Source organism: Lampetra planeri, chromosome 10 (assembly GCF_965212315.1).
Source record: "Lampetra planeri chromosome 10, kcLamPlan1.2.h2, whole genome shotgun sequence".
In the NCBI taxonomy this organism is placed as follows: Eukaryota; Metazoa; Chordata; class Hyperoartia; order Petromyzontiformes; family Petromyzontidae; genus Lampetra; species Lampetra planeri.
Window position 1 is genome coordinate 13,772,805 of NC_136116.1, and position 26,935 is coordinate 13,799,739.

The following is a 26,935-nucleotide window of genomic DNA, read 5'->3' on the forward strand; positions in this document are numbered from 1 at the left end:
CCGTGGTTGTCCGTTGTGTCATTTTGAGTGATGATTTATTGGTGAGTTTTTCCACCTTGCACACAGCAGCAAACCTGCAGCGAAGCCTAGGTAGAGTCGGGTAAACAATTATACTGGTAGGAACCTCCTGGTTACACCAGCCCACAGGGGATTATTGTGTCCGTCCGTCGTGCATCCAAAAATGGGAGGGGCTGGGTGGAGAGGGGAGGGTGGGGAGGGGCTGGGTGGGGAGGGTGGGGCTGGGTGGGGGGTGGGAGGGGTGGGGCTGGGTGGGGAGGGGCTGGTCGCCCCGTAGTGCCCTTATAAAACTCAACGTTTAACCTACTCACGCCGGCTTGTGCCCTCCCTCACAGTCCGCCATATTTGCGGAATAAACCACGCCGCCGTTGACCCTGGCTATTGACCGAGAAACCCAATGTTCCTACCAGCTCCCTCCGCAGGAATGTGTTTATTTTACTTGTAAAGTCCGAAATACACTTTTGCATTGTGCTACTTGTCAAACCTAATTCATCACTAACACATTACTTTTCAAGAGTAACTCTGCTAGCACTGCTCATATCGTGGCATTAAGGCGAGTGTACAAGTGCGATGTACAGAACATCACACTTGTACACTCGCCATTATGACATCGCATACCCATGTGGGTGAATACCTAACAACTTGCACGCGCACTCGGTCTCTACCGGACGTGTTCAGTTCGTCGCATGCATGTTTCTCCCCCCCCCCCCCCGTAATTTAAATTTGATGTTTAAACCCGTTGCCTTTTCATCACTGCGGAGTTCCTGACGTCGGGGTCATAAACAAAACCCGCAGCTGCCCCGCTGAAAGAGCGAAAAGCTAAAGCGCGTGTGGCCGCGCGATTTGCCGAGGGCACGGGCCCAGCAGCCATCCCAGCGGGTGCCATTTGCGAGTTCCCTTTTCATGCCCAGGTACAAGGGACGTCTGTCTTTCAAGTCCTGTGTGCAAAGACCACACGCTGTGCTGTGCGGCGGCGTTGCATTTTAAAGGCCGTTGGAGCTCCTTGCTCCGCTCGCCGCGTTATTGCCTCGTCAGCTACCGCGACTTGATCCAAGCATGTGTGTGCGCCTCAAGCTAACGATGTGCCTAAATTGGGCAGGTTTTGACTTCTGGTTTATTTTCTACTCCTTTGTGTTGCAGGAAAAAAGGGAATATGATTTAAATGTTGCGTGTGTTTGAATTATGTTTGATATGCCGTGCTGTAATGTTGTGCTTCTGGTCGGGCCATATTTGACCCTAAATGTTTTATTGGTTAATTGGTTTGTCTGACTTCATAAGCATAATTTTGGCTGTTAAGTGCTTTGAGATTGGGTACTAAATATAACCGTATAAATCACAGAGGACATTCAATTCCATCGGTCTGTAACACAATATACTATTCATATATCAAATTGGACTCATGCATGTAAAAGCTTGATAGCTTTTACCAAAGGCAGGCTGTAATTTGATTATTATATATTAATAATAAAGGTACTGTAAATATTTGCCCTCATTGAATTTCCCTGGAACATGCCTCCATTTAATTTACGATCCATATCCTGAGTTGACCAAACATCCTTGCCGAGACATCTTGCCTGGCTTGAATGAATTCGTAGGCTGTGGTGTCTGTGAAATAGAGGCGGATAGGGTGTGGGGTGCACACTATTCGGCCTGTCCTACCCTTTACTACTCACCATAATATATGTGCAGCAATTACCTAAAATAGCTGAAATATCAATGCCATATGAATTAACACGAACATTTACAACCCATTTGTTAACCCACTGCTGTATGAAGACCTCCCCAATGCCATGTGATTTGTGGGGGCTGTTTGACAACTATTCTTCACACTAGTTCGGTGCAGCTTGGGGATTTCTCTGCAGTGCCCTCACCTGCCCACAATGCCTACCACACCTGTGCATAGTCCATGGTGGTCACCCGTCCAAACGCTATCCAGGCTCAGCCCTGATAAACATCCAAGGTCCGATGGGATTGAGCGACATGGTGCGTGATTCGCAACATTTGTATCTTGCCAAATGACATTGAATCTCGTGCCGCCCGTTGCTGCGTAGATCCGGAGCACGTGACCCCGTGCGCCCCAACCACGACCATAACCACGACCACAGCCACGACCATAATCACAACCAACAACAACCGCCATTCGCCACTAAGTGGCGGTGACGTCACCACGACGCTTGTGCCAGGCCATGTGCACCTTGAGGCCACGTGAAGTGTCGAACGCCCGCTGGCAGGAGGTCACGGGGCAGACCCAGGTGCCACGGGTCGACTGACCGAGATGACCGAGATGACTGGCTGATGCACCACCTGTGCCCCCTACTGTGCCAACTTGCTGTGCTTTAGCCACCCGGCGCTCCGCTCGTTGTTGTGAGCGTCGCTCCTCCGCCCTCCGTTGTTGTTGGAGGGCGACTGCCTCCAACTGCCCAGTAGCGTCCTTCACGAGCCTCCTCCACTGAGGCCGATCTTGACACCGCTGGTACCAGTCATCGGCAAGTCCACTCAGCTCCACGTCCTCCTGTACCACATCACTCCATCTCTTCTCTAGCCCGTGCCGCGCCCGTTTAGCCCCCTCGATCCGGCCGAACAAAAGCTGTTTAGGCATGCGGTGGCTGGGCATGCGGGCTACATGACCCAGCCAACGCAGCCTTGCCTGCCGGAGGAGCTCACTGATGGGACTTTGCCCAGATCTTTCAAGGACTTGTGAGCTCCTCACACAATCCAGCCTGGTCAAACCCAGGATGGATCGTAGGCAGGCCAGCCTAAATGTTTCCAACCGGCGAAGATGCTCCACTAGGGGGGTCCACGTTTCGCAAGCGTAGAGAAGGGAGGGAATGACCGTGGCCGAGAAGACCTGAAGCTTCGTGCGGAGCGACAGACCAGGTAGCTTCCACACAGCGTTACGCAACCGATGAAAAGATATTGCCGCTCGACTGATTCGGAGTGAGACCTCTGCTGATAAACTGGAGCTGGTCATGAGCACACTGCCCAGGTATGGGAAACTCTCTACTCTCTCCACAACTGCCCCATCACCGATTGGGAGTTGTGGGGGCGGAGTGCCCGATGGTACAAAATACCCAGGCAGGTGCTTAGTTTTGGTGGGGCTGATGGTAAGGCCCCACCTCTTAGTGGCACACTCCAGCCTCAGCAGCAGCGTCTCCAACTCCTCTTCTGAATGAGCAGCTATTACCAAATCATCGGCATACATAACGTGGTTGACCAATAGGGAGCCATCCCTTGATCGCACCCGGGCGTCGATCAGCCTCCCATTATATCTGTACCAAATGGTAATTCCCCCGGTACAGCTATTGAAGGCTTCACGAACTACGCAGTCGAAATAGATGTTAAATAATGTGGGAGCCAGAGGACATCCCTGTCGCACCCCAAGGTGTACAGGGAAAGGCTCCGACTCCCGGCCACGTAGTTTTACCCGGGCCCGCTCACCATCATGAAGGTCCTTAATGATCGTGAGCAGAGGGTCAGGGACTCCGAAAGCACGAAGAACAACCCAGAGCCCAGTCCTACTGATGGTATCATAGGCCTTGACCAGGTCAATAAAGCAGAGATGTAGGTCTTTTTGGAATTCCCTACACCTCTGCTGTAGCAGACGGACAGAAAATATGGCATCTGTGCAGGACCGCCCTTTCCTGAAACCACATTGGGGCTCCGCAAGCCTCTCCTCAGCATGCCTAGCAAGGCGATGTTGAATAATCCTTGCCAGGACCTTACCCGGCACACTGAGGAGTGAGATGCCCCTGTAGTTGTTACAGTCTGTGCGGTCCCCCTTCTTAAAGAGGGGGACCACCAGGGCATCCTTCCAGTCCTGCGGAACCCGTCCAGTGGTCCAGACTGTTGTTATGATGTCATATAGGGCAGTCTGTGCACAAACGCCACCCTCCCTCAGCATTTCGCCTGGGAGATCATCTCTGCCCGGTGCCTTCCCTGGTCTCAGACTCCGGATCGCCCTCAGTACTTCCTCAACAGCCGGTACCTCAGCCAGCCACTCACAGGGGGTGACCTCTTCCAATATTTGAGGCACCGCAGCCTCAGCAGGGTTATCCCCACTTTGTGCCATGATGTTTTCCTGGCTGAGAGATTTTCCCTCCCCCAGGACCTCACAGAAATGCTCAGCAAATCTGCAAACCTGTTCCTGGGGGTCGGAGATTGGATCACCGTTTTTTCCTCTAATGATGGTAATAGGTGTGGCGCTGCAGGTTACTTTTTTGATGGCCATAATCACAGCCACGACCATAATCACAGCCACGGCAGTCGCCACCACTCTCACCAAATCTAATCGCAGTGTCCGAACGGCTCAACAGACACTGAGATGGAGGCCGAGCGCAAGGCGAAGGTGACCCAGTGGCAGCAGCAGTCGTACATGGACTCGGGTATTCAATCGGGCGCGGGGACGCGCGTGCACTCCATGCGGCACATGGACGACGACGACGGGGAAGACTGGGATCCTGCGTTCGGGCAGCCGCAGCCGCAGGGCTTCAGCAGCCGTCATGGTGAGAGGAGGCGGTGGCGGAACGGTCGCTCATTCATTTCGCACCTCGGATCAACGCGGTTTCGCCGCGTGCGTTGCGAAAAAAAGTTCAATAAGCACGTGTACACATTGACACAAATGCGCCATTCTCCAAAGCGGCGATCGGGATTCGAACTCGCGATCTTCCGGTGCCGGGCGCGCGTCCCACGCTTGAACCGCGCGGCTTCTCTGCTTCGGCAGAGGTGGAGACGTACTCGATGACGCGCCAAGTGCGCGGCGGCGGCGGCATCGGCGGCGTCTTCCCGGACGAGGAGGGCCTGCAGATTGCGTGCGGCCACCTGGACGCGGCGAGCAGCCCCTCGAGCGGCCACCGGCTGGGCGAGCCGGGCCACGCCATGCGCAGCGCGGTGGACAACCTGCTGAGCTACCAGGACGACCCGGACCTGGGCACGCGCGCCATCCCCGAGCTCACCAAGCTGCTGAACGACGAGGACCAGGCACGCGCGCCCACACACAGCTCCGTTGTGTTACGGTGTAGCCCGGGTGTGCCGTTGCCGTTGTGTATTGTCAGACTGTGTTGTTGTGTTGGTGTCAGGTTGTGTTGTTGTGTGTCAGGCTGGGATGTGTGTGTGAGGCTGTTATAGATATTTGGTGGTTACATGTTTATCTGGCTTTGTTATGTAGGTATACTTTAAATTCAACTGTGTTCTGTGTATCCCGCAGCGTTGTGTAAGTCTGTCTCTGTTACTGGTATCCGGCTGTTTGTTTCTGCTCATTACATTGCCGTTCTTCTTTACCTTTGTGTTGCTTGTGCGCTTCACTGCAGCACTCTTTGTACCGCGTACTTCCATTGCACTTGCGCCCAGGCCTCCCTTGCAAGTGATGCCACACTTTGTCTCAGTGGGCTTGTGAATTGGTTTGACTTAATCACAACCAATATTATTTGAAGCAGCATTTTCTTAAGCGTGCAAACTCTGGACCTGTTTCCGCCTTCAGGGTCTCACCGGCAGAGTCAGGCTTGTTGAACAAATTCCGCTGGTTTGCGAATGCTATTGACAAGAGCACCGCATCAAAACTACGGGGCCCTCTTGTTTTACCCACAATGCTGCACGGCAACTCATAACGAGCTTGTATATAATAATGTAGCACTGTTGACTGTGTGAGTTCCGCACCGACATTTGTTCACTCTATGGGCATGTTGCCAATGACATGAATGAGCTATAAGCCATCAACGTAAAAAAAAACGTCAAACAAAACCGCGAATTTAAGGAAACGTAAATAATAAAATCTATTTCGTGTGACCAATCGATGAACTGCGCACGCTCGCCGCCACCGCCACCGTCTCCGCCCGGCGTGCCTGCAGGAGGTGGTGCGGCAGGCCGCCCTCATCGCCCACCAGCTGTCGCAGAAGGCCGGCGGGCAGCGCGCCATGGTGGGCTCGTCGGCGCTGGTGGCGGCGCTCGTGCGCACCATGCACAACACGAGCGACATCGACACGGCCACGCACACGGCCGGCACGCTGCACAACCTGGCGCACGACACGCCCGGCCGCCTCGCCATCTTCAAGTCGGGCGGCATCCCCGCCCTCGTCAAGATGCTCAGGTGAAGGGGGGGGAGGGGCTCTCTGTTTTGCAGGAGGGAAGTTTCATCGGCAGCAGCCATGATCTATCCACTACTGAATGAAGGCCTCTCAAACTCATCGCCACCTCTAATAGCCCCGCGATGCAACAATCCGTCTCTTTCTGCCCGTGAACCGATTACTTTGCTCCACTTGTGCATTGATAATATTTTTGGGTTTGTCCGGCCTGCTATTCCATTGGTAGTCTCGCCCAGCGGCCACCATCCCTTCTAGCGACGCGTCTTGCCCAAGCCCACTTGCTGTGTGCCCAAATAAGAAAGTTTTAAAATCACTGAACATTACCTGCCGTGACATGGAATCAAAAACATGGATATTGACAAAGAAAATTATAAGAGGAATGGCTTGTCCTAATCATGATTGTAATGCCATATATTTATCTAAGAAAGCCTCAAAGGTGTTCAAAGACACTTTATTGGAAGATTCCTGCATTGGAATATTTGGCCATTCCCATCTTCATGGGAGACTTGCGTGCAGGAATAACATTGAAGGGTCCAATGCAAACACGTGTTCAAGAAGTAATTTGCTGTGCTGCTATTTTCCGGTGACCTCATAGCCCAGCTATTTTTGAAGTTTCACAAGTCTATGCGATCCAGCAACACTCTCCTCCAAAATGTTGAAGTGCTGTGGGCTAGGCTTGTAGAATTTGGTTGGTGTTGGTCAACCACTGCATTCGAGCCTCATCCAACTTAAAATCACGTGGATCGTAGTGGCAGTCGTGGATCTCACGTACAATAGGAATTAGAGGATGAGGGAATCTCGGATAACGGTGCTCGTCGCTGTTATCTGAAACCGATCGCGGCTCGGCTGTGCGTGCAGCTCTCCCGTGGAGTCGGTGGTCTTCTACTCGATCACCACCCTGCACCACCTGCTGCTCAACCAAGAGGGCAGCAAGATGGCCGTCCGTCTGGCTGGCGGCCTCCAGAAGATGGTGGCCCTTCTCAACCGCAACAACGAGAAGTTCCTGGCCATCACCACCGACTGCTTGCAGATCCTTGCCTTCGGAAACCAGGAGAGCAAGGTGGCCAGCCCGCCCACTCGCGGCGCACTCGCGGCGGCTGCAGCTGTATATCTTCTATATCGTTTGATTCAGAGTAGCGAGTCAATGTGGCCACATTACCAAAGGGCTGGGTACTGGTAAAACCATTTGATTACTTTTCTAATGTTTTTATTGCAACACCGCAACGTGAGCGCGGTACAGTACGCCGATCGCAAACGGAGGGGGACGGAGAGTCCGCGAACGGCAAGCCGACTTGGGCGCGGCAGCACCATTGGACTCGCTGCCCCACCCAAGTGGGGGCCACGTGCAGGGCCATGATTCATATGGGGAGGGGGAAGGTAACTAAGATACTGGGGGAAGACGAGTGGCCCTGGGGCCACATGAATACTCTTTTAAATGTGTAATCAGATTTCTAGGCATGCAAGGATTTCCCCCCCCCTCTCATAATTCATTGAATTGTGGTGATTTGGGATCACGATTAGATTTAATAATCGGTTGTTGTTCTTTAACGCTGTGGTGATTGTATCGCCACGTGTGGATGCAGGATCACTGAAACCAATGAACGTGCACCACATATGTATTAATTATAATCATTGCACGCACGATTCGAGGCACGTACCCTAAAGGCTAAGATTCGTTTTTGTCCATTGAATATGTTCGTCGATTTGAAACGACGAACATATTCAATGGACAAAAACGACAGATTACCATGCATCACGTGCATGTCGATTGTTCTTTGAGATAATTGTCTTTTTTAACGCGTGCACAATAATTTCAGGAGCGGCGAATGTGCCAGCAGGCTTGGGTTAGTGAGAGGACAACAGCAGCCAGTGCATGCGGACCCGGCTACAGAGCCTACAGTCATAGCCCCGGTGCCCTCACTTCGGACATTGAATTCGTGCTTTTCTGTGAGAATTTTTAAAGTAAGCGGGTGACGTTACGTTAAAACTACTTCGCGCAAGGTTACATTTCTACGCTTCAAACCTCAAGGAAAGCTCCTTTCTTTAGAACTGCTTTTTGCGTTTCGTTTGTTGTCCCCCGCACCTCCGATTAGCACGGTTGGCGACATACGGTGTGAAAGAAGTTCAACAGAAATACATACAAGGAAATCTGTTACCAGTGACTCATTACTTTTCAAAAGTCACCCTCCGAACACTGACTGTGTCTCCGTGTCACAGCACTGGGCAGGACTGTTGAGACCTTTGGTTTGGGGTTCCCGCGTGTGATAAGAGCACGTTTGTGTAGACATGCATTGTGTTGTGCGCGGCTGGGTTAGAGTGCTCAACCCTGCGATCAGAAGGTCACGACTTCAAATCCCTCTTCGCCATAAATGCAGCCCATCAGCATCCCTCTCGTGATGCTGAAATTAATAATAATATGTCTGCACAATGACCCTGCTTTTAAAGTGTTTAGCCTATTCTTGATTACAGTATTGTGTTTTACTGCTTTTAACAGTCATGGTTCTTTCATGAAATTATCAGTGGCTAAGCAGAAACAATTATGCTAAACATATTTCAAAAGCCACGTTTTATCACCATACTCAATCAAGTATTTGGAAATGCTCACGTCACTCAGATCATAATCTACTGAAGGAATCCGATGCGCTATAAAGTTATTTTTCACAGTCATCGTTGGCCCTTATCCAGTGGCAAATATCCCACATTACTCTGAATGTAGCCAGTCTGTCCACAAAACAGCCAATGTGGTTTCATAAAGGTGAAGAAGACAATTATTAAATCATTGTTATGAAAGCAACAATGGAAACCTCTTTGGCATCAAGGCATGCAGCACAATTTAATGATTTTATACATGAGAACCTTGAAGAAAACTTAGATAAGGTTTGCGACGATTCCACAAAGAAACATTTGACTCTTTATCGTGGGGTGTTTTGGATGGACGTGATGATTCACGAGTGTGTCTAAAGGCCTACAGCACGATCGGAATGCACTGTAACAGCTAGACAAATAGTGTAAAACCGCAGTTTTTTTCACTATCTAGACCGTAGTGTTTAGGTCTGGTCAAAGTTAAAATGTGTGAATCTTCAACGAGCATAGGGGGTGGTGCTCATATCTATTGGAAGCCCTGAGGCATTGGTGGAAATTCCACATTCTCATGGCGGGAACCAGTCTCTCCATAAGGACAACCGCTGTAAAAATGCTACGAAAAGGTGATTTTATTTACACTAAAGTGATGATGGCTGGGCTTCTTTGACCGACAACCAAGATTTCAACTACCAACCTTTCAATGGAGTCAACTCCTCTAACCATAGCACCACCCATCCAGAAAATCCAAGATAAGTCAAAAAATATTCAAATGAGCATGGGATCCGTGCTCATCTTTTGGCATCCATGAGCCAGCATTGGAATTTGCACCTTGGCAGGCAGGGGCCATTCTCTCCGTAAGACAACCGCCGTTGATCGCCCCCAAAGTGGTTCCTCGTTTTAACGACCGCCGGCGTAGATGATGAGTCCAATTGGCACGGTTGGCTAGGTGCGGCGCGAGAGGAGTTCAACATACGATTGTGCGACCGTGTGCGTTGGCGTGCAGCTGGTCATCCTGTCGAGCGGTGGCCCGGCAGCGCTGGTGCAGATCCTGCGGACCCACACCTACGAGAAGCTGCTGTGGTCCACCAGCCGCGTGCTCAAGGTCCTGTCCGTTTGCCCCCAAAACAAGCCAGCCATCGTGGAGGCCGGTGGGTGCACGCACGGCTCACCTATGTTGTATGCGTGTACGTATGTTGTATGTTTGTACGTATGTTGTATGCGTGTGCGTATGTTGGACTTCTTTCCCAACGTACGTAGCCAACCGTTGGGTTGAGGGGGAGCACGAGTTGGTGGGTTCACGTGCACCGCGCTCTTTGTTGCGTGTGTTTGTGTTTGGTTTGTTGTCTTTGTCCGCACCTCCAATTAGCACGGTTGGCTAGGTACGGCGCGAAAGAAGTTCTGCACATACACGAAGTTGAACAGCTGTTGGGAGTTACGTCAAAGTTACAGGGCACGCGGAGCCGCTTGGAAGCTAGAAACTGTGGTGCCAGCCGCCGTTCATCAACCGATTGCTCCCCGACGTGTTTTTGGGTTGTACTCCGCATTCTTCGGTACCATATCCGAAACGTCGGACACCGTGCTGAACAACACGCGGTACAACCCGAATACACAATAGAGAGCCGTTAAAACACAGCCGTAAACACCTTGCCACCTTGCAGAAGCGTCAACGAATAAGTTAATGAACAAATGAGGTTAGGTTTTTTTATCACGCAAACACATACAATAGTGTCTATCGAAATCCATCAATGGGATTCATCCAGATGTACTTATTTGAGCAACGTGAACCCTGAACCCATGTTGTCTTCTCTGAGACTATAAGAAGGACAACACATCCAGCCTGTGATTAAACAAATGGTGTGAGAAAACATTAGTCCTAGAATCTAGGTATGTTTGCTGAAATTATTTCGTACCGTATCTAGCCAACCGCGCTAATCGGAGGGGGAAGGACCCAAGGGTTGATAAGTCTAAAATGTTATTTTTGTTCAAGTGAAACGGACCGTTGTCTGATTATTTATTCCGTATTTGTTTTATTTATGTCGTTGCTGTTGACCTGCCAAGACGGCTTACAATAACTTGACTCGTAAAGGCGGATAAGTTTGTGTCATGCATTTGGGATTTTAACATTTGAAGTGTCTCCGTGCTCACGTAAGCATGGAGAAGTGCTGGTGTATACTTTGGGTCCTCTGAGCAAGTTGTCTAAATTCCCGGTTCCTATGGCAAGGGCCAGTCTGCCCATGGGATGATCAAATGTAACTATGAAAAATACAGCAACAATGAATAATGATGCAAAGGCCAGTTTTTAGAGTAAAACCACATCGATCCCATCCTCTCCTCCACTAAAAATTATTTTAGATCATCCAAGTGTCAGTATTCTTATTTCAATGCTGCCGCGTTTAGATATGCTAATCCCTGTATTTTATCTGATATTGTGCTCACAAAATCTTAAACCACGAGCGTTTGTGCAAACAGAGACAAAGGTCTGCCTTTCAGCCAGGAGAAAAAAACTCCTGCCTGTGTGTTTACATTAACTTGGGAGATATTGCCTTATAAGCCCAAACATCCAGATGTGATCCACGGTTATGTATAATGTCGGTAGACATTTGTATGTGCATCAAGCTTGGGCCTCCCCTAGGTTGACTGGGACTAAAATGAATACCTGGCGTGGCGCTTTACGATCATTTCGGAATGTATTTCTACTCTTCCTTTCTTTGCGCGGCACTGATTTTGAATGATTCCGTCTCTCGTTACACCATTTGCATGTCAACTCTCGTGTACCATCTTTATTCTGGCTCTCTCTGTTGCTCGTTCCTTTTCGCTGTAGTCTTACGGCACCGCTAGGCGAAGCTGTCCAAGTGATGGTGCTTCCAAACACCAGACACTGGTCAATAATAAGCACAATTACAGCAACATTACCAGCTCAAATTACGATTTGTAGAGGCTTGTGATTATGCCCACTGGCAGCTGGCGATAAGTAGTCGGCCTCCAGATTCTACGTACGGTGGCTGGAGCGATGCTTACAACAGCGAGCAGAGCGTCGCGCAACGGTAACGCGGCGACTGCCTGTCACTGTTAGTGCAGCCAGCTCAGCTTATTCACATTCGTGACCACATCACTTCTCTCTGTCCCGTTGGCCTCCCTATCAGAGAGGCTTCGCCACTTCCCATGGTGTCACTGGGCACCCGGCCTGGCGCAGGCACCGCGGCTACATCGCCGCAGCTCTGTGCCGAATGGTGGATGCGTAGTCGAATTTGCGTGTGCGTGTGTGGGGTTCCATCGGGCGTTGCTGAGGGTGTATTTATGTCCGTGCAGGAGGCATGCAGGCCCTGGCTTTGCACATGAACAACCCCAGCCCACGTCTCGTGCAAAACTGCTTTTGGACCCTGAGGAACCTGTCCGACGCGGCCACAAAACAGGTGAGCAAGTTGTCTCGTCCGTACGAGGATTAGACTCTCATGTCGGCAACTCCTCAACCGTGGGGACGGGTGGTTAGTATAGCTACTCTTTAGCCACCCAGTCACCTCTTTACGCAGCTGCTTTGCATTGTGGTCTTAAATCTAGAGTGTTGTAGTCTTAGTTCTGTGATGACGTACTTCATGAGACTCGAATCGTAAGAAAAACTGAAGACGTACACGTGCGTCATCGGAAAGGGTTAAAGGCCACACTGGGAATCTGTGTTTCTGCTGTCACCTGTGCAGGAGGACATGCAGGAGCTGCTGCACATGCTGGTGGAAGCGCTGAGCTCTCGGGATTTGAGTCTGGTGACGTGCGCCGCTGGGACGCTCTCCAACCTCACCTGCAACAACTCCAATAACAAACTCGCAGTCTATCAGGTACGGCCGGACACACGCGTGCGCGTGCGTCCGTGCGTGTGCACGTGGGTGTCTGCGTGTAACATGTGTCTCACGCGCGTGTGTTTACATGCGTGTGCCTCGCAAGTAGTGGGGAGCTGCAGTGCAGCGATTAGCGCGCTGCGCTACGAACGTGGCGGCCCGAGTTCGATTCCCGCTCACGGTGAAAACCAGTGACGATTATCTGAATCGGTCCTGGGCCTTTCCTAGGTCAACTCAGCCTGAAATAAGTACCTGGTGCGATGTAGAAACATCGACACGCGGGAGACAAAGGCAGCTGGGCGTGGTGCTGACCACCCATCTTCTCGTGTGCCGTGCCAGCCTTCATAGGTGCTCACTAACAGCACTTGCCCCAACAGTCTCTTCAGGCTATATGGGGGATCTTGGTCTTTGTGCGTCCAAGTATGTGTGCATCTGTGTGCGTGCATGCATGTGCAGAGAGTAGCACTAGGGAGACAAAGGCAGCCATCTCGGTGTCGTGCTGGCCATACCAGCCTGACTCATTAGCCTCTTGTATTAAGTTAATTTTACATATTCTTGGTTCTTTCAGTAAAGTCATGTAGAAGGGAAATAATAAAATAATAAAAATAAAACATAATAAAATACAATTCTCACGACGTTTCGGCCACAACGCAAGCAGCCGTCCTAAGATGAAGAACACCGGTGATAATTGTGTTTTATTATGGTTTATTTTTATTATTTTATTATTTCCCTTCTACGTGACTTTACCGAAAGAACCAAGAAGATGAATCCCTGCAGTCACGAAAGCTTTAAATCGAGAAAAATCATTTTACATAGTTAACTCCTCGTATATAAAACTGAACAACACCTTCAAACATGATAACCACTGCGTTATGATGAAAAGGGATGACCGTCGATGGTCGAGACAAATGACGGAGTAGCAGCCAAAGGAGAGAGTAACTGCGGAACCCCTTTTTCAGATGGGCGGCATCGAAGCTCTGCTGAACACCGTGGAGCACATGGGCGGGCACGAGGACATCCTGGAGCCGGCCGTGTGCGCCCTGCGTCACCTGACCAGCCGCCACCAGGACGCCGACATGGCCCAGACTGCCGTGCGCGACAGCATGGGGCTGCCCCTCGTCGTGAAGCTGCTGCAGCCGCCCTCCAACTGGCCGCTGATCAAGGTGCGGAAGAAGAGATCGGAGCGAGCGTTGGTTTGATTCAGCCGCCGGTGGCTGTAAGCCGACGAGGTTTGCCAACGCTCCGATGTGCGTGTTTTTCGGGTTGTGCCGCGCATTGTCTGGGACGACGTCCGACGAATAGCGTCCCGTGTTGGGCGCTTCTTCAGGGCCAGAATTGAAATGAAATGTAGCTACTCAAGAAGCTCCTGGCGTGTGGAGAGAAATGTCGAAGGCACGCGCCCCCCCCGGTTCAACCCCGAGCATGCATGGCGGGGCGATGGAGCAGCGCAGCCATGAAAAACCTCCACAGGGGTTTTTGTCAGCGATTTACAGCTGCGAAAAGAGGTGACGGAATGGCTCAGGAGTAGCTATATAACGATTCAGCCCCGACTGATTCGACCATTCGAGTTTACGAATTGATGTCTTCTTTTTTATATCTTGTTTTATACGGTCTCATTTTTTTGTTGTTGTTATGTTATGTCCTGTCCATTCGACAGAATGTAACATTAATATATCAGTTGCATTTAATTGACATACCATGTAAATAATTAATTATCTCCCAGCATCATTGAATGCATGTGTTTTAAGAATTGACTTCAACCAATTAATTAATCCATCATTAAATTACTTCTCAACGGGCTAATTTGCTGTGTTTGAGCACCACTGACACTGCTGATATATTACATTCTGCCATGTGTTTTCGCTGCCCATGATTAAACAAAGATAAATACATGTATTGAGTTGATGGTTTCAGCCCAGTCACCAATAATTCGCCAGTAATAACTGTGATATTTAATTTCGTTTGTTACTTCATTCAGCTTATTTTTAGTATAATGACGAAAACATTTTAGTTTTATAGCCACGCAAACAACATTATTTTCAAGGCATACATAACATATGCTACCTGGTGTCGATAAGGGGCCTATTGGAGAGGCTTCAGAGGTAGTTCTGTGATATCAACTTCTGGGGGCCGTTCTCTAAGAATGTGATCTCATTGCATTCACTGTGAGAGTTGTGAATTTAAATTCACTTGTAACGTTGATTACCAAATAGAAAAATAATTAGGATGATAGACATTTGCAGTCGAACGCATACGCACGCTTGTGTATACGTATGTACAGTATGTCCGTATACATACGTACGCATGCGTGTGTGTGTGCACGAGTGTGTTTGCACGTGTCTGTGCGTTTACGTGTGTGTATGTGTGCCCGAGTGTGTTTGCACGTGTATGTGCGTTTATGTGTGTGTGTGTGTGTGCCCGAGTGTGTTTGCACGTGTCTGTGCGTTTACGTGTGTGTGTGTGTGTGCCCGAGTGTGTTTGCACGTGTCTGTGCGTTTATTTGTGTGCCCGAGTGTGTACGCACGTGTCTGTGCGTTGACGTGTGTGTGTGTGTGTGCCCGAGTGTGTTTGCACGTGTCTGTGCGTTTACGTGTGTGTGTGTGTGCCCGAGTGTGTTTGCACGTGTCTGTGCGTTGACGTGTGTGTGTGTGTGTGCCCCAGTGTGTTTGCACGTGTCTGTGCGTTTATTTGTGTGCCCGAGTGTGTACGCACGTGTCTGTGCGTTGACGTGTGTGTGTGCCCGATTGTGTTTGCACGTGTCTGTGCGTTTACGTGTGTGTGTGTGTGCCCGAGTGTGTTTGCACGTGTCTGTGCGTTTACGTGTGTGTGTGTGCCCGAGTGTGTTTGCACGTGTATGTGCGTTTATGTGTGTGTGTGTGTGTGCCCGAGTGTGTTTGCACGTGTCTGTGCATTAACGTGTGTGTGTGTGTACCCGAGTGTGTATGCACGTGTCTGTGCATTAACGTGTGTGTGTGTGTGCCCGAGTGTGTATGCACGTATCTGTGCATTAACGTGTGTGTGTGTGCCCGAGTGTGTATGCACGTATCTGTGCGTTGACGTGTGTGTGTGTGTGTGCCCCAGTGTGTATGCACGTGTCTGTGCGTTGACGTGTGTGTGTGTGCATTAACGTGTGTGTGTGTGTGCCCGAGTGTGTATGCACGTGTCTGTGCGTTGACGTGTGTGTGTGTGCGCCTGTGCGTTGGCTCGGCAGGCCGATGTGGGGCTGATCCGGAACCTGGCGCTGAGCTCGGCAAACCATGCTCCGATGCGCGACGAGGGCGTCGTCCATCGTCTCGCACAGCTGCTGATTCGAGCTCACCAGGACATGCGCACAGCCTCAGGGACTCTCCCCCAGACCGTGGTGAGCACCCATCGGTATCGTCGTCATCATCGCCGTCATCATCACCGTCATCGCCATCGTCTAAATTTCATTCTCGACAGAAGTAGACACAGCGGCATCGGGGACTCTTCCCCCAGGCCGTGGTGAGCACTCATCTTCATCATTGTTTATTCGGAGAGCGTTAAGGATGTAATGAGTCTATTGAGATTCATGGGAGACACGCGGAGGCTTTGAATTAAAATGTAACGTGAGCAAGAAACTGCAGGGCCGCACCTTTGCCTTTTTACCTTTTTCAGTGGCTTGTCTATGAATCGAACGCCCCGTGTATATTTTCACGTAAGAGCACGGGGAGGCCGATTCCTTGAAGCGTCCCGCGTTCGCGCGTGGCTTTTGAGCGGCGGTGGGCATTCACGGCCGCGTGCGCTCCTCTGTGCAGGACGGGATCCGGATGGATGAGATCGTGGAGGGCTGCACGGGCGCGCTGCAGATCCTCGCCCGAGACCCCACGAGCCGCTCGCTCATCACCAGCCTCAACGTCATCCCCATCTTCGTGCAGGTGCGGCCGCTCGCTTCGTTGGTCCACAGGGGGTGCGCCGCCGGCCCTCCGTGGCCACAAATTCCTTTTTCTTGGCGTTTTCGTAATGCCAGGCTGTGACGGGGAGGCGCTTTTGTTTCACGCACGAGTAGAGTTGGCCAACAAGGGCGTTATTTGCTGTGTGGTTTTATACAATTAAGTCAACACTGGGTCTCCAGTAGATACATCAGACCCGGCCATGCCAATATGGAATTTCCGCTTCAGGCTCAGGTCTGCCAATGGTAATGCCCACCACTCAACAACGCTAGTTCTAGCAGGGGAACGCTGTGACGTTCGACTCGTACATTTGCTTACAATTAACTCTGATGCAATAGACTCATGGGTAATGTATTTCTGGAATGCAAACTTAAAAATGTGCCCAGCATCCTCAGCTACAACTCCGCAAGTCTCATTCCAAAGCCCGTCAGCATCGAGACTTCTCGTCCACAACTCCCCCTTCGCTCACCGAACCCCAATCCCTCCCGAAAATCCCCCCCCTCCTCCACACTGCAGTTCATGGGAAACTTCAAAGCGTGAGAGTGTCAACAACAGACAGCCGCCTATTTAGAGTTGGACTTGTTAAGGCTGCCCTGTGTCACTGGGTCACTGCGCACCCTGCTTTTTAAGCAGTTTCTTGATTTGCGGAAGGCCACGAGGAGCTAATGGTGCATTGTGTTCGCGCTGTGCATGTGTGTGGGAGGTGGTATGTGGTTTAAACATGGTGAGAGTGTCGCCACTGTGCTCTAATGAGCATTGGGTAGTGCTCATCTCCATTGGCCGTCCTGAGTCAGTGGTGAACATCTATTGATTGGACAACCACTATTGATTTCCTTCAAAGGCGTACTTATTTTATTGACCGAGCAAATGTTCGGTTTTATCTCGCGACCTTCCAATCTGAACTCTCATGGCCTTGTGATTGTGCTGAATTCAGCATCGGGTGGTACGAGTCTCCAGTGTTGGTCTTGAGCCAGGAGTGGAAATTCCACATTCACATGGCAGGCACCAGTATTCACACAGTACAACCCCAATGTTATCCAATCAAGTTTCCGGCACCTCCGATTAGCAAGGTTGACTACGCACGCTGTGAAAGAAGTTCAACTTGCATACATTTTCAAGCGCTCTTTCAAAGGGGCAAAACCACAAATGTCATAGCTTTTCTTTGAATAAAAATTCATGTGTGCTTGTCGCCTACGCGCATTGTTCCGTGCAATTTTACTTCCTTATTCCATTGGCGCTTTGTAGATGATCTCTACCATCCTTCCAGATTTATATGGGAATTACATTAACGGACAGTCAGCGCTGAAACAATCAACACCCACACTCTGCCTGTGCATGTTGTGTGTGTCTCCCTTGTGTGTATGTATGTTGAACTTATTTCGCACCGTATATAGCCAACTGTGGCAATCGGAGGAGGTGCGATTAGCACGGTTGGTGGAGGGCCTTCTGCCAGGAGTGGCACGAGAAGGCAATTGTAGGACAGCACCTTTACCTTGTAGATATGCGTGCCGACTCTGTTGATGGGGTAGCACTCATCTCTGCCTTCGAGCCTTGTGCCACTGCCTTGTGCCACCGCCAACCATACTAGTCAGAATCAGAATATTTATTCATACTTGAGAATCCGATGAGCTATAAAGCTCTTTTTCACAGATGTCCAGTTGGGGCGCAGGTCAGAACGTTACAACAACAAACAACACAAAAACACGATAGGAGCGCAAGGTGTAGGAACCGTAAACAGATCACTTAAACAAAGTATGCAAATGAAACTAAACTCTATCTTACCAGGTAAAGCCCACTGAGTTATTAGCTTCGTTTTCAGAAGCGACCTGGCCACAAATGATAGCAGCTCAACGAAGTGGCTCATTGTCATCATTATCATCGTCATCATCGACACGTGGACATGTACAGCAGCAGCAGCAGCAGAAGCCAACGCGTGCCGCCCCCCGCTCCCCCTTGTCCCCGTGCGCAGCTCCTCTTCTCCCCGAACGAGAACGTGCAGCGCGTGGCGACGGGCGTGCTGTGCGAGATGGCGCAGGACAAGGACGCGGCCGATGCCATCGACGCCGAGGGGCCCAACCCCATCCTCACCGAGCTGCTGCACTCGCGCAACGAGGGAGTCGGTAGGAGACGCGTAACAAACTCACAACGTGCGGAAAGGTGCCCGAGTTGAGAATAGAACCCGCCGGAGCGCTTCTTGCCATGAGGCACGAGTGTTACCACTGACGGCTGGGTGGAGAACTTGATCCAGCAGTGCATAGATCGCGGCTGCTGTTGATGATTCTTCTTTCGTGTGGCAGGAGAGAAAATAAACCGTTTTGAAACGTGTTGTAGTTGAATGCGAAGTGTTTAGACCGACCCAAGGCGGCAGTAGACGCTATGTGTGTTGCAGTGACGCCGCCAGCATGTCGCATGGACGGTGCATTCGTTGCCGATTAATTTGATCGCTTGGACTTCGGAGTCGCAGTGAACGCGCATCTCCCACGTTGCGCTCGAGCGTCGTTTAGCGAGGTCCATAGTCGCCATGGGAGAGAGAAGGCCTGTTGCTTCCAGTCGGGTCCTCAACGAGGTTTACGTTTGCCACGCCACGTGACGATTGATGATAACGGCGATCTGTGTACCTCCTCTGGTAACGGATTTCCTCGAATGTATGCATCTATGTTGAACTTCTTTCGCACCGTACGTAGCCAACCGCGCTAATCGGAGGTGCGGGGGAAGGACAACACACTAAACACAAAAAGCTGTTCTAAAGAAGTGAGTTTTCCTTGAGGTTTTACGAGCAGCAATGCAAATCAATCTTGCGTGAAGTACTTTTAACTCTCGCCCCCCCCCCTCTCCCCGTCGTGTCCTCCCTGCCGTGTCCCCCGTAGCCACGTACGCGGCCGCCGTGCTGTTCCGCCTCTCTGAGGACAACCCGCAGGACTTCCAGAACCGCTTCTCGTCCAGCTCGCTCTTCCGGCCGGACAACCAGAGCTGGCAGCAGGAAGTGAGACCCCGCTCGGCCAAACAAAGCAAAGACAACGATTCCCCCCTGTACTCTTCGCAGAATGTAGGGGGCAAGTGCTGTTAGCGAGGAGCACCTATGACGCTGTGGTTAGAGAACTCAACTTGCAATCAAAATGTCAGCCCACGATATTTTGGGGCTCTATAAAATAGCTACCACTTTGTGTAATCGGACAAGAGGGATTGTTCTCGGTGATTTGCCCCATCAGAAAAATGAGGAACCACCACCATTGGCCCAGGGCCATCAACAGAGTTGAGCGTCCTGCATCGTGCACGATTGTGCTTGGATATCTAAATATTCAATGTTTTTAATGTTGAATAAATATTGCGGAATCTTGGATGTAGAGTCACATTCGACATATCCATCATTTGATGAGCCAAACATGAGAGCTCCATCATATCAGGAACAAAGTATCACTCAGCCACCCTCTATTAGTTCTGTGTATTATGATATTCATCACCACTATCGGCGGCCGTGATCAATCCGCTGGTGAATGATGAACGCCTTCCAAAGCCGTTGCCAATTCCTGTCTCAAGAGCTGATTTCTGTTTCTGCAGGGCGGTGAAATCGACTTGATGACTCCTGAGTATTATCAAGAAGGTATGTTGATTGCAACCTTTTAATTAGGGCAAAGCAACCACACATCTCTTAATTGTGCTCACATTTGAAGGATTGATTTCAGTGAGAGAGCTAAGCTACCTACACACACACGTTTGTATATTTGCACACCGATCGTCTATTTGTGCTTGTGAATTCAGATCCTTTACATTGAGAATCCTGTTAGTATAAGGTGCATTGTTCAAACTTGCATTCTAAATGCCTTTTACATTTTTATTGTTTAGGTTTAAACAGAATGAGATAAAAACATGTTTTATTTTGTGATTATTAACGTTTAAAACAATGAGCACCGATCAATCAGGAGTTAGTGATAACAACAATTTACGTTTACAAGGCACCCTTAAGCAATGGATCTCGGAGCGCCATTTCAGTCACAACCCACAGTTGAATCGGCGACGACGATGGGAGAAGACGGCCGAGCGTGCCGTCTTGTTTCCCGAACGAGAGAGCTTCGTGCAACGCTTGCTCCTCGCGCTGACGACTCCCTTCCAATCCCCACTGGCTTCGATGCGCTCAACCGAGATGTTAACAGAGCTCGTTTCCCGTTAACCCGTGGCTGCTCTGCCTCTCGCATGCCTTCGGTGTGGGGGCCTTGAAATGCGTGGAGAGGCCGTGGCTGTCCTAACCCCCTTGCCTCTTTGCCCTGCTCTGCTTTCTTCCCTTCATCGTCCTTCTGCTTCATTATCTGTTTCATTTACCCCCCATTAACAACGCCTGCGCTGCACGTCGCTCCCTTGCCTTCGTCCCCTGCCCCGTCTCCCACGGCTCCCCTCGTCCAACGTCTCACGAATCCCCTGTCCTGTCCTCTGCCATGTCCTCTCCTTGTCTCCCTTCTGCTTTGTCGTCCCTGAACCACGTCCTTCCTTCCTTGGCTCGTCCTCAACCGACGTTTTCCAACCCCTTCCACCGACGAGCTTGTCGTCTCCTTCCCCATCCCTCTCTCCCTACCGTGCGCCTCGCCTCGTTTCTCGCCTTTTTTTGCCCTTCCATCCATCCTTCCTCGACGTAAAAACCTCAAAACCCTTCAACCGCTCATCTTAACCCTCGCAGGTACCCTGCTCCCCGCACGCTACCCCAGCCACGCTCCAGCCCCTCCCCCCGGTGCCACCCCCTACCCCTCTTCCCACGCTGGCTCCGAGCACGGCTTGGCCTATCCCTCCGCCGGCGGGGGAAGGTTCTCCGACGGCGATCTGTTCTGGGCCATGTCCGAGCTGACGCGCGCGGGGCCCAACTGCCCCTCCGAGCCGCCCACCCCCGGCAGCGTGTTCGCCGCCGATCCGGCGTCCCGGGCCGTGCCCGATCGCCAGGGCTTGCCTCACGACGGCTACTAGCGGCCCCTCCACTCGCTCGCTGGTTCGCACGCGGCGCTCCCGTCGATCCAATCGAATGAAGCGATCGCTCCAATCTCGCGTGCGACGTTCCCGTCGATTCAATCAGCCCAAGCGATCGTTATGATTGTCGTTTTGCAAGGTGGCGGGGTGTCAGTGTTACCAGATCGGAGTTGGAAGCTGCGTTGATTTTAGTTTCCACGCACGGCGCGGTGGCACATTGCTGCGGAGGTGGGAGCTGGTCGTCTATGTAGGTTTGTGAATCTCCAAACCCTGTTGGGCTACGAGGTAGCCTCGAGACGGCAGTACAGCAAGTTGGTTTGTGAACCCATCTGTGCGGGCCTCGTCAGTGTTGCGCTTCGTGCAAATGGGGTTTTTCCAGGTGCTGTGGTTCCCTTCTGCATGCAAAGCGCTCGCTCGTTGCCGTGGGATTGGCCAAGCATCCCAGTGCAAGGTCCCGATGGAAAATGTATGGCATTCTATGAGGCTTTCTGGATAAATAAATGACGTTTTTAATTGGATTGTATTTGTTTTGGTTAGAATGCAAAGTTTGTAATTTGTAATACTTTAGGAAATAAATAGTTTAATTCTAGTTTATGTACAAAGTTTAGTCTAATTTGTTTCACTTTTAACAAAGAGCGATGCCTTCTTTGCAGGATTAACTCGTTCAGATGAATCGTAAATTGTAAATGCAGTGGGTTTATTTTTCCTGCGCGATTTCCACATTAACGCTACGAGAAATAGATTGGTTCCTTGTTGTCTATTAAAAGAAAAAAGCCTCCTCCAGAATCTGGTAACACTGCCATGGGGATGAGATGCGCGTGGGACGGTGCTCATCACTGTGGGTCATGAGCCAATGGTGGAACTTCCACATTCCCGTGGTGGGGAAAGTTCCAACATTGGGGTGACCACGTTTGACTGCCCGCAAAGTGGTAGTGATTTTCTCAACCCTGTCGAGATGATGGGCTGAGTTGACTTCCACTATCAGGAACTGAAACCCGACTTCTGAGTTCTTGAGTCAAGCACTCTCACTGCAGTGCTGCTCACCTGGGCTCATAATGGCCAAGATGCCTGGGTTCAAATCCAGGCTTCATTTCCCATGAGTATTTCGGATGAAAGTCGGCGCCGCACCACCATCGTTAACACTGTCTTACGAAAGCTGTGTGGTGCAGTCGGAGAGATTAAGTAATGGCGTGGTATGTAAATGTCAGCACAATTGATTTCGATGACTTCTTCATTCATAACAGAGAATCTGGAGTTAGCCTATGTCTTAGGCAAATGCCCCATTTCAATAAGATTTAGTTTGCTTCTCTGCCCTAAATGAGCGCCTGTGTGTGCAACAGTCACCCCGCTGTACTATTAGACAGCTGTGTTAATGATGCTGGTGAGGTGGTTCCCGATCTACGCTTGCACCCATTCGCCAGTGCGGCGCCCCAAGTTCTTATTTGCAATGAAATCAGTTTGTCAAGTGCAGCGAATTTCATGGTATTGGCTCTCTCAACATTGCAAAGAAGAACACTCTTAAGCTTGGGCGAGTGCCGTCTGGCGTTGGGTGAGAGAGACCGACTGAATTGACTCCAGAGGTAATTCTGTGGCGTCGTCTTCACGAGTCTTTCCTTGACGTGAGGCATCGCCCTGACTGGCTCAAGGAATTCTGGCAAGACGTTCCATCACCTTAATTCATGACTGTGTAATTGGGGATGACATACACATGCTTTACTGCAGCTTTGAGTGGCTGTGGAATGCCCACGGTGTGGCTAAGCTTCGAAGGTACAGGTGCGTGTGTTCCCCTGGGGAGGTTTGCAGTGTTTGGTGATTCAGTTTCTGCAGTTACCCAATGGTATATTGAAATATATATGTGTGTGTGCTGTTGGCTGAACATTTTATTTCAAAATCCATGAAAACAATTGACAATAGGAGGTCATTGTGCACTGCGACGACGGCTCCAACCTGTACATTATGAAAAACAAATCGACGAATTTAAATACTCGCATTACAGTCCCACTATAAAAGGCAGTTTTACTCTCAGAAGATAGGTCATTCATCCCAATGGGCTTTTATTTCTTTGCTTAATGACCGTCGGTCGGATTAAGACCTCGTGTCATCAACTCCGTTCGCAATTGTTACATTTTCTGATGCGTTCTTAACCTTTCGTCATCGAGACGAGTCGAGTTCCTTTAAACAATGAAGGAAACATTGATAGCTACACGCGAAGCTGTGACGATGACGCGAGTCTTGTGGATATTACTGGCTATTAACATGTCAAAACCTATGAGGAAATCAGGCAAGGCCCAATACTTTACATATGCAGTCTTTACTGCTGGTGGCATCACACACTCTTAACCGTACTAACAACTTTTTCTGTGATGATGCCGATGCTGCAGTTGGACTGCATCTGTAAATTATCGATGCATAATTGCGAGGAGTCTCATGACGGCGCAGCGTATAGGTTCAGCAACAGAGAGTCAACGGAGAGTCACTGTGTTAGTCTTTAGGAAGGTTCAGAATAGATATTTGTATCTCTATCCGTTGGCGCGCAATATTTACCTCCGATTGGCAGGGTTGGCTACATACGGTGCGAAAGAAGTTCGAAATACATACATTTGCTAAGATCTATATGTTGGTAATTTTCACATATTGTCCAAGATTTCACAATGGTTATATAGTTCGATATGGTTATTATGGATATTTTGTTCAATGCATATTGGAGCCCATTGGGACATCTGAGTAACATCAAGTTATTTTGGATACAGCAGAGGACACATTATGGAGGGAGCCAACTGTTTTCTTGTCATTGTTACAATCGATATAAAAGGTTAGGAAGATGTCGATACCAGTAAGTTAAAAAGGTTCAATAGAAATACAGCATAAGCTGAATATGAGCACAACCCTTTGGGAGTAAGGCCACGTGTGGCCTTTTGCCTTCCCCTACCACTGCAATGCAGGCCTATGTTGCTTACCAGAACTGTGCTAATATAAGGTGTGCTTATATCCAGATTCCGTATGACATTTAAATATTTTGCCGAAGCTGAAGCGGTGACAACATTTCCACGATCAAAACGCAAAGTGCAGCTAAATCCAAAATGTGAGCTGCTCCTCTCTATGCTGCACGGTCCATTCGTTGTGCGAGATCGACGTGACGGGTGAAGGGAACGCGCACAACTATTTCAGGGCTCTCACGAGTGTCTCCCTCTCGAGCAGGTGAAGTGGAGGCGTGGTGAGGAGGGCACTGGACGGACCACCGAGGACGAGAGGACGGATCTGGCCACGATTGCAACCCAAATGAATGGTCTCCCTCCTGCTACTATAAAAACCATAATCGCCCATGGCAAAATCAAACATGCAGTAGACACTTGTGAATGGTATTCAATCAGCGGAGGGGGGTGGGGGCCTTCGAATATTAGGATGCACACGCACACCTGCATTCACAACCAGAAGTGTTTTCTGCTGCACGCTGCAGCATTGAATTGGCCTTTATTTGGCATTCAGAAAGCACGACTTTCGTTCCAAAAGCTTGTTTGTAATAGATATATTTGGCAGGTAATGGCATCAGGATTGCTCGTGCAATGTGATACTGCATTCCTGAAAATGCCAAACAAGTTGTAATTGTACAATAATATCCTCTGCACTTTTAATGCTATCTGCAAGCTGTCATCTGTTGCCTGCAGTGGTTATGCTAATGACGAAAAATGCAGGCAGTGTGCCTCCTAATGTTCCTGGACATATGTAAAGTTTAACATGAGTACCATATTGGGAATTTTGCCACGGAGTTGTCCGAGTGTTGTAGTTGGGCTCATGCCGGTCAGAGCACAGTGTCGGCACCGCCGACATCCTGGGTTCACATCCCGGCAAACAACTGTTATTGAACAAGGCACTTCATGTATAGCGAGCCTGTGGAATCCCCCAGTCACCAATCACTGCAGATGTCTTATCTTCAACTCGCCTGCTATTTTAAATGCCTTAGCCGCAGAATAGTGGTCCTGAGCCCCATAGAAGATCAGTCACTTGTCCACACAGCTCAAGAGCACAATCTTGAGATTTGGATGAGATAGACCCTTGAAGGATATCAAGCGAAGATCTATGATATGACATGGATTTTCTGTGTAGAGGGAGCTCTGTAAAGGACAATTGTTTTCATTCGTTTTTTTGCCGATAGCACAATTGAGATGAAATAAAAAACGAAGTGTCCCTCCCGCCCCCTCCCTCAAGCAAGGGATGGGGGTGGCGCTCGCCTCGATCCGTGGCCCGGAGTTGCTGGTGGTGATGGGTGGCCTGGTCTCCAAAGCATGGCCACGATTGACTTTCCATGAAGTGGTTCTTATTTTATGGATGCTGGAGGAAAGATGGACTAAGTCTCCCCCCCCCACCACCACCACCTAACACTAGCAGGTGAAGTATTTTGACCACAGCACCACTCGGCAGTTTGTTTTGGTAAATCATGAAACGTGGAACAGGAAACGGAACCAGTTGACTGGGCCCTTTTGCCAGCGAGAATATTAGTCGGGCTTCGCGGGCTATTTTTTGTTGTTATCACCAGATTGCTTTAGGCATTGCAAACGCATCACGTGGAATTTGCCGTAATAACGTTTTAGCACAAATGCAGTTGCTTTGGACACCAAAATAGGGGGTGTGGGGTAAGGGACGCGTTCGTGTAGTTACAAAATCGATCTCTGGGCCGGTTTTGTTCGTGGGTCATGATGTTGTTGGGGCACTTCTGGAGTTTATTTTTGTTGTGTAACGTGCTAGTTTATGAGTGCATTTAGCCACTGCCTTCCCAGACAAGAGGCCGGATTTTAAGGTGATCAGTTTTTGGGTGAAAACGTCGCCCAACGTCTCCATTCCAGGGGAGCGTGAGGTCATCGTCATCACTCGGAATCGATGCTCCGCGCAGTTTCTTGGATTAAGACAAAGAGACGAATATTTGTTACGTGGACTCTACCAATAATGTATCTTGGGAAAGCTTTCAGATTTTAGAGAGGTGACTTTTGGGTTTTATATAAAATTCTGTTTTATCTGCCTCTATGTTGATACAAAAGATGATGGTATGTTAAATGCCATTTTAGTTATTTTTTCTGTTGCTTTTGTTAAGTTTGTAAAGCCTATGGTTGTGTGCATTCCTAATAAAGAATCTGCTAATTCTACACCTGTACGCACCGCGGTTTGTTATCACTAATGAGTGACAAACTTGGCAAATTGCTGCTCGGTTGGTGTTCGAGTGCAATGGTTGGAGCGCTTGGCACGCGATCAGAAGGGTAAGGGGAGTTCAAATTACCATTCGGGTGCCAACTTTGCCTGTTATCTGATCGGAGGTGGTAAAATTAGGAACGCGTGTGCAGGCTACATGGACTGCCACCGGTCACGGTAATCTGGCATACAGTGCGCATAAAGCGATTACCGATATTTTTCTATCTGCGTTCATGCCTGCGAGAGATGCCACCGTGGTTTTTAATGGTCAGCGCGCTGACCAATCTCGTGTTGCCGAGTTCCTTGAACCTCCCTCGCCTACTGACCGATTGACGCCACCCCATGGGCTCTGATGATGCAGCTACTGCGCCACTTGCAGGAGGCT

The 26,935-nt window shown here is 49.9% G+C and overlaps 1 protein-coding gene across 3 annotated transcripts in view; it reads left to right on the forward strand.

Annotated features, from left to right (window-relative positions):
* The window catches only part of LOC144721062 (catenin beta-1-like), a 45,118-nt gene extending 18,611 nt beyond the window's left edge, over positions 1 to 26,507 (forward strand). For 2 of the 3 annotated variants that reach the window (XM_078598386.1, XM_078598387.1), the window contains 15 exons: positions 4,332 to 4,520; positions 4,739 to 4,995; positions 5,862 to 6,100; positions 6,954 to 7,155; positions 9,682 to 9,826; positions 11,988 to 12,091; positions 12,374 to 12,508; positions 13,468 to 13,671; positions 15,720 to 15,869; positions 16,285 to 16,404; positions 18,389 to 18,539; positions 19,287 to 19,402; positions 19,978 to 20,020; positions 21,089 to 21,391; positions 24,568 to 24,701. In XM_078598386.1, coding sequence (XP_078454512.1) covers positions 4,340 to 4,520; positions 4,739 to 4,995; positions 5,862 to 6,100; positions 6,954 to 7,155; positions 9,682 to 9,826; positions 11,988 to 12,091; positions 12,374 to 12,508; positions 13,468 to 13,671; positions 15,720 to 15,869; positions 16,285 to 16,404; positions 18,389 to 18,539; positions 19,287 to 19,402; positions 19,978 to 20,020; positions 21,089 to 21,369 — 2,328 coding nt within the window. In that variant the 5' untranslated portion in view covers positions 4,332 to 4,339 and the 3' untranslated portion in view covers positions 21,370 to 21,391; positions 24,568 to 24,701. Of the gene's footprint in view, positions 1 to 4,331; positions 4,521 to 4,738; positions 4,996 to 5,861; positions 6,101 to 6,953; positions 7,156 to 9,681; positions 9,827 to 11,987; positions 12,092 to 12,373; positions 12,509 to 13,467; positions 13,672 to 15,719; positions 15,870 to 16,284; positions 16,405 to 18,388; positions 18,540 to 19,286; positions 19,403 to 19,977; positions 20,021 to 21,088; positions 21,392 to 24,567 lie in introns of all 3 variants that reach the window. The other variant, XM_078598388.1, reaches the window with a different exon arrangement.
* Positions 26,508 to 26,935: the final 428 nt, after the last annotated feature.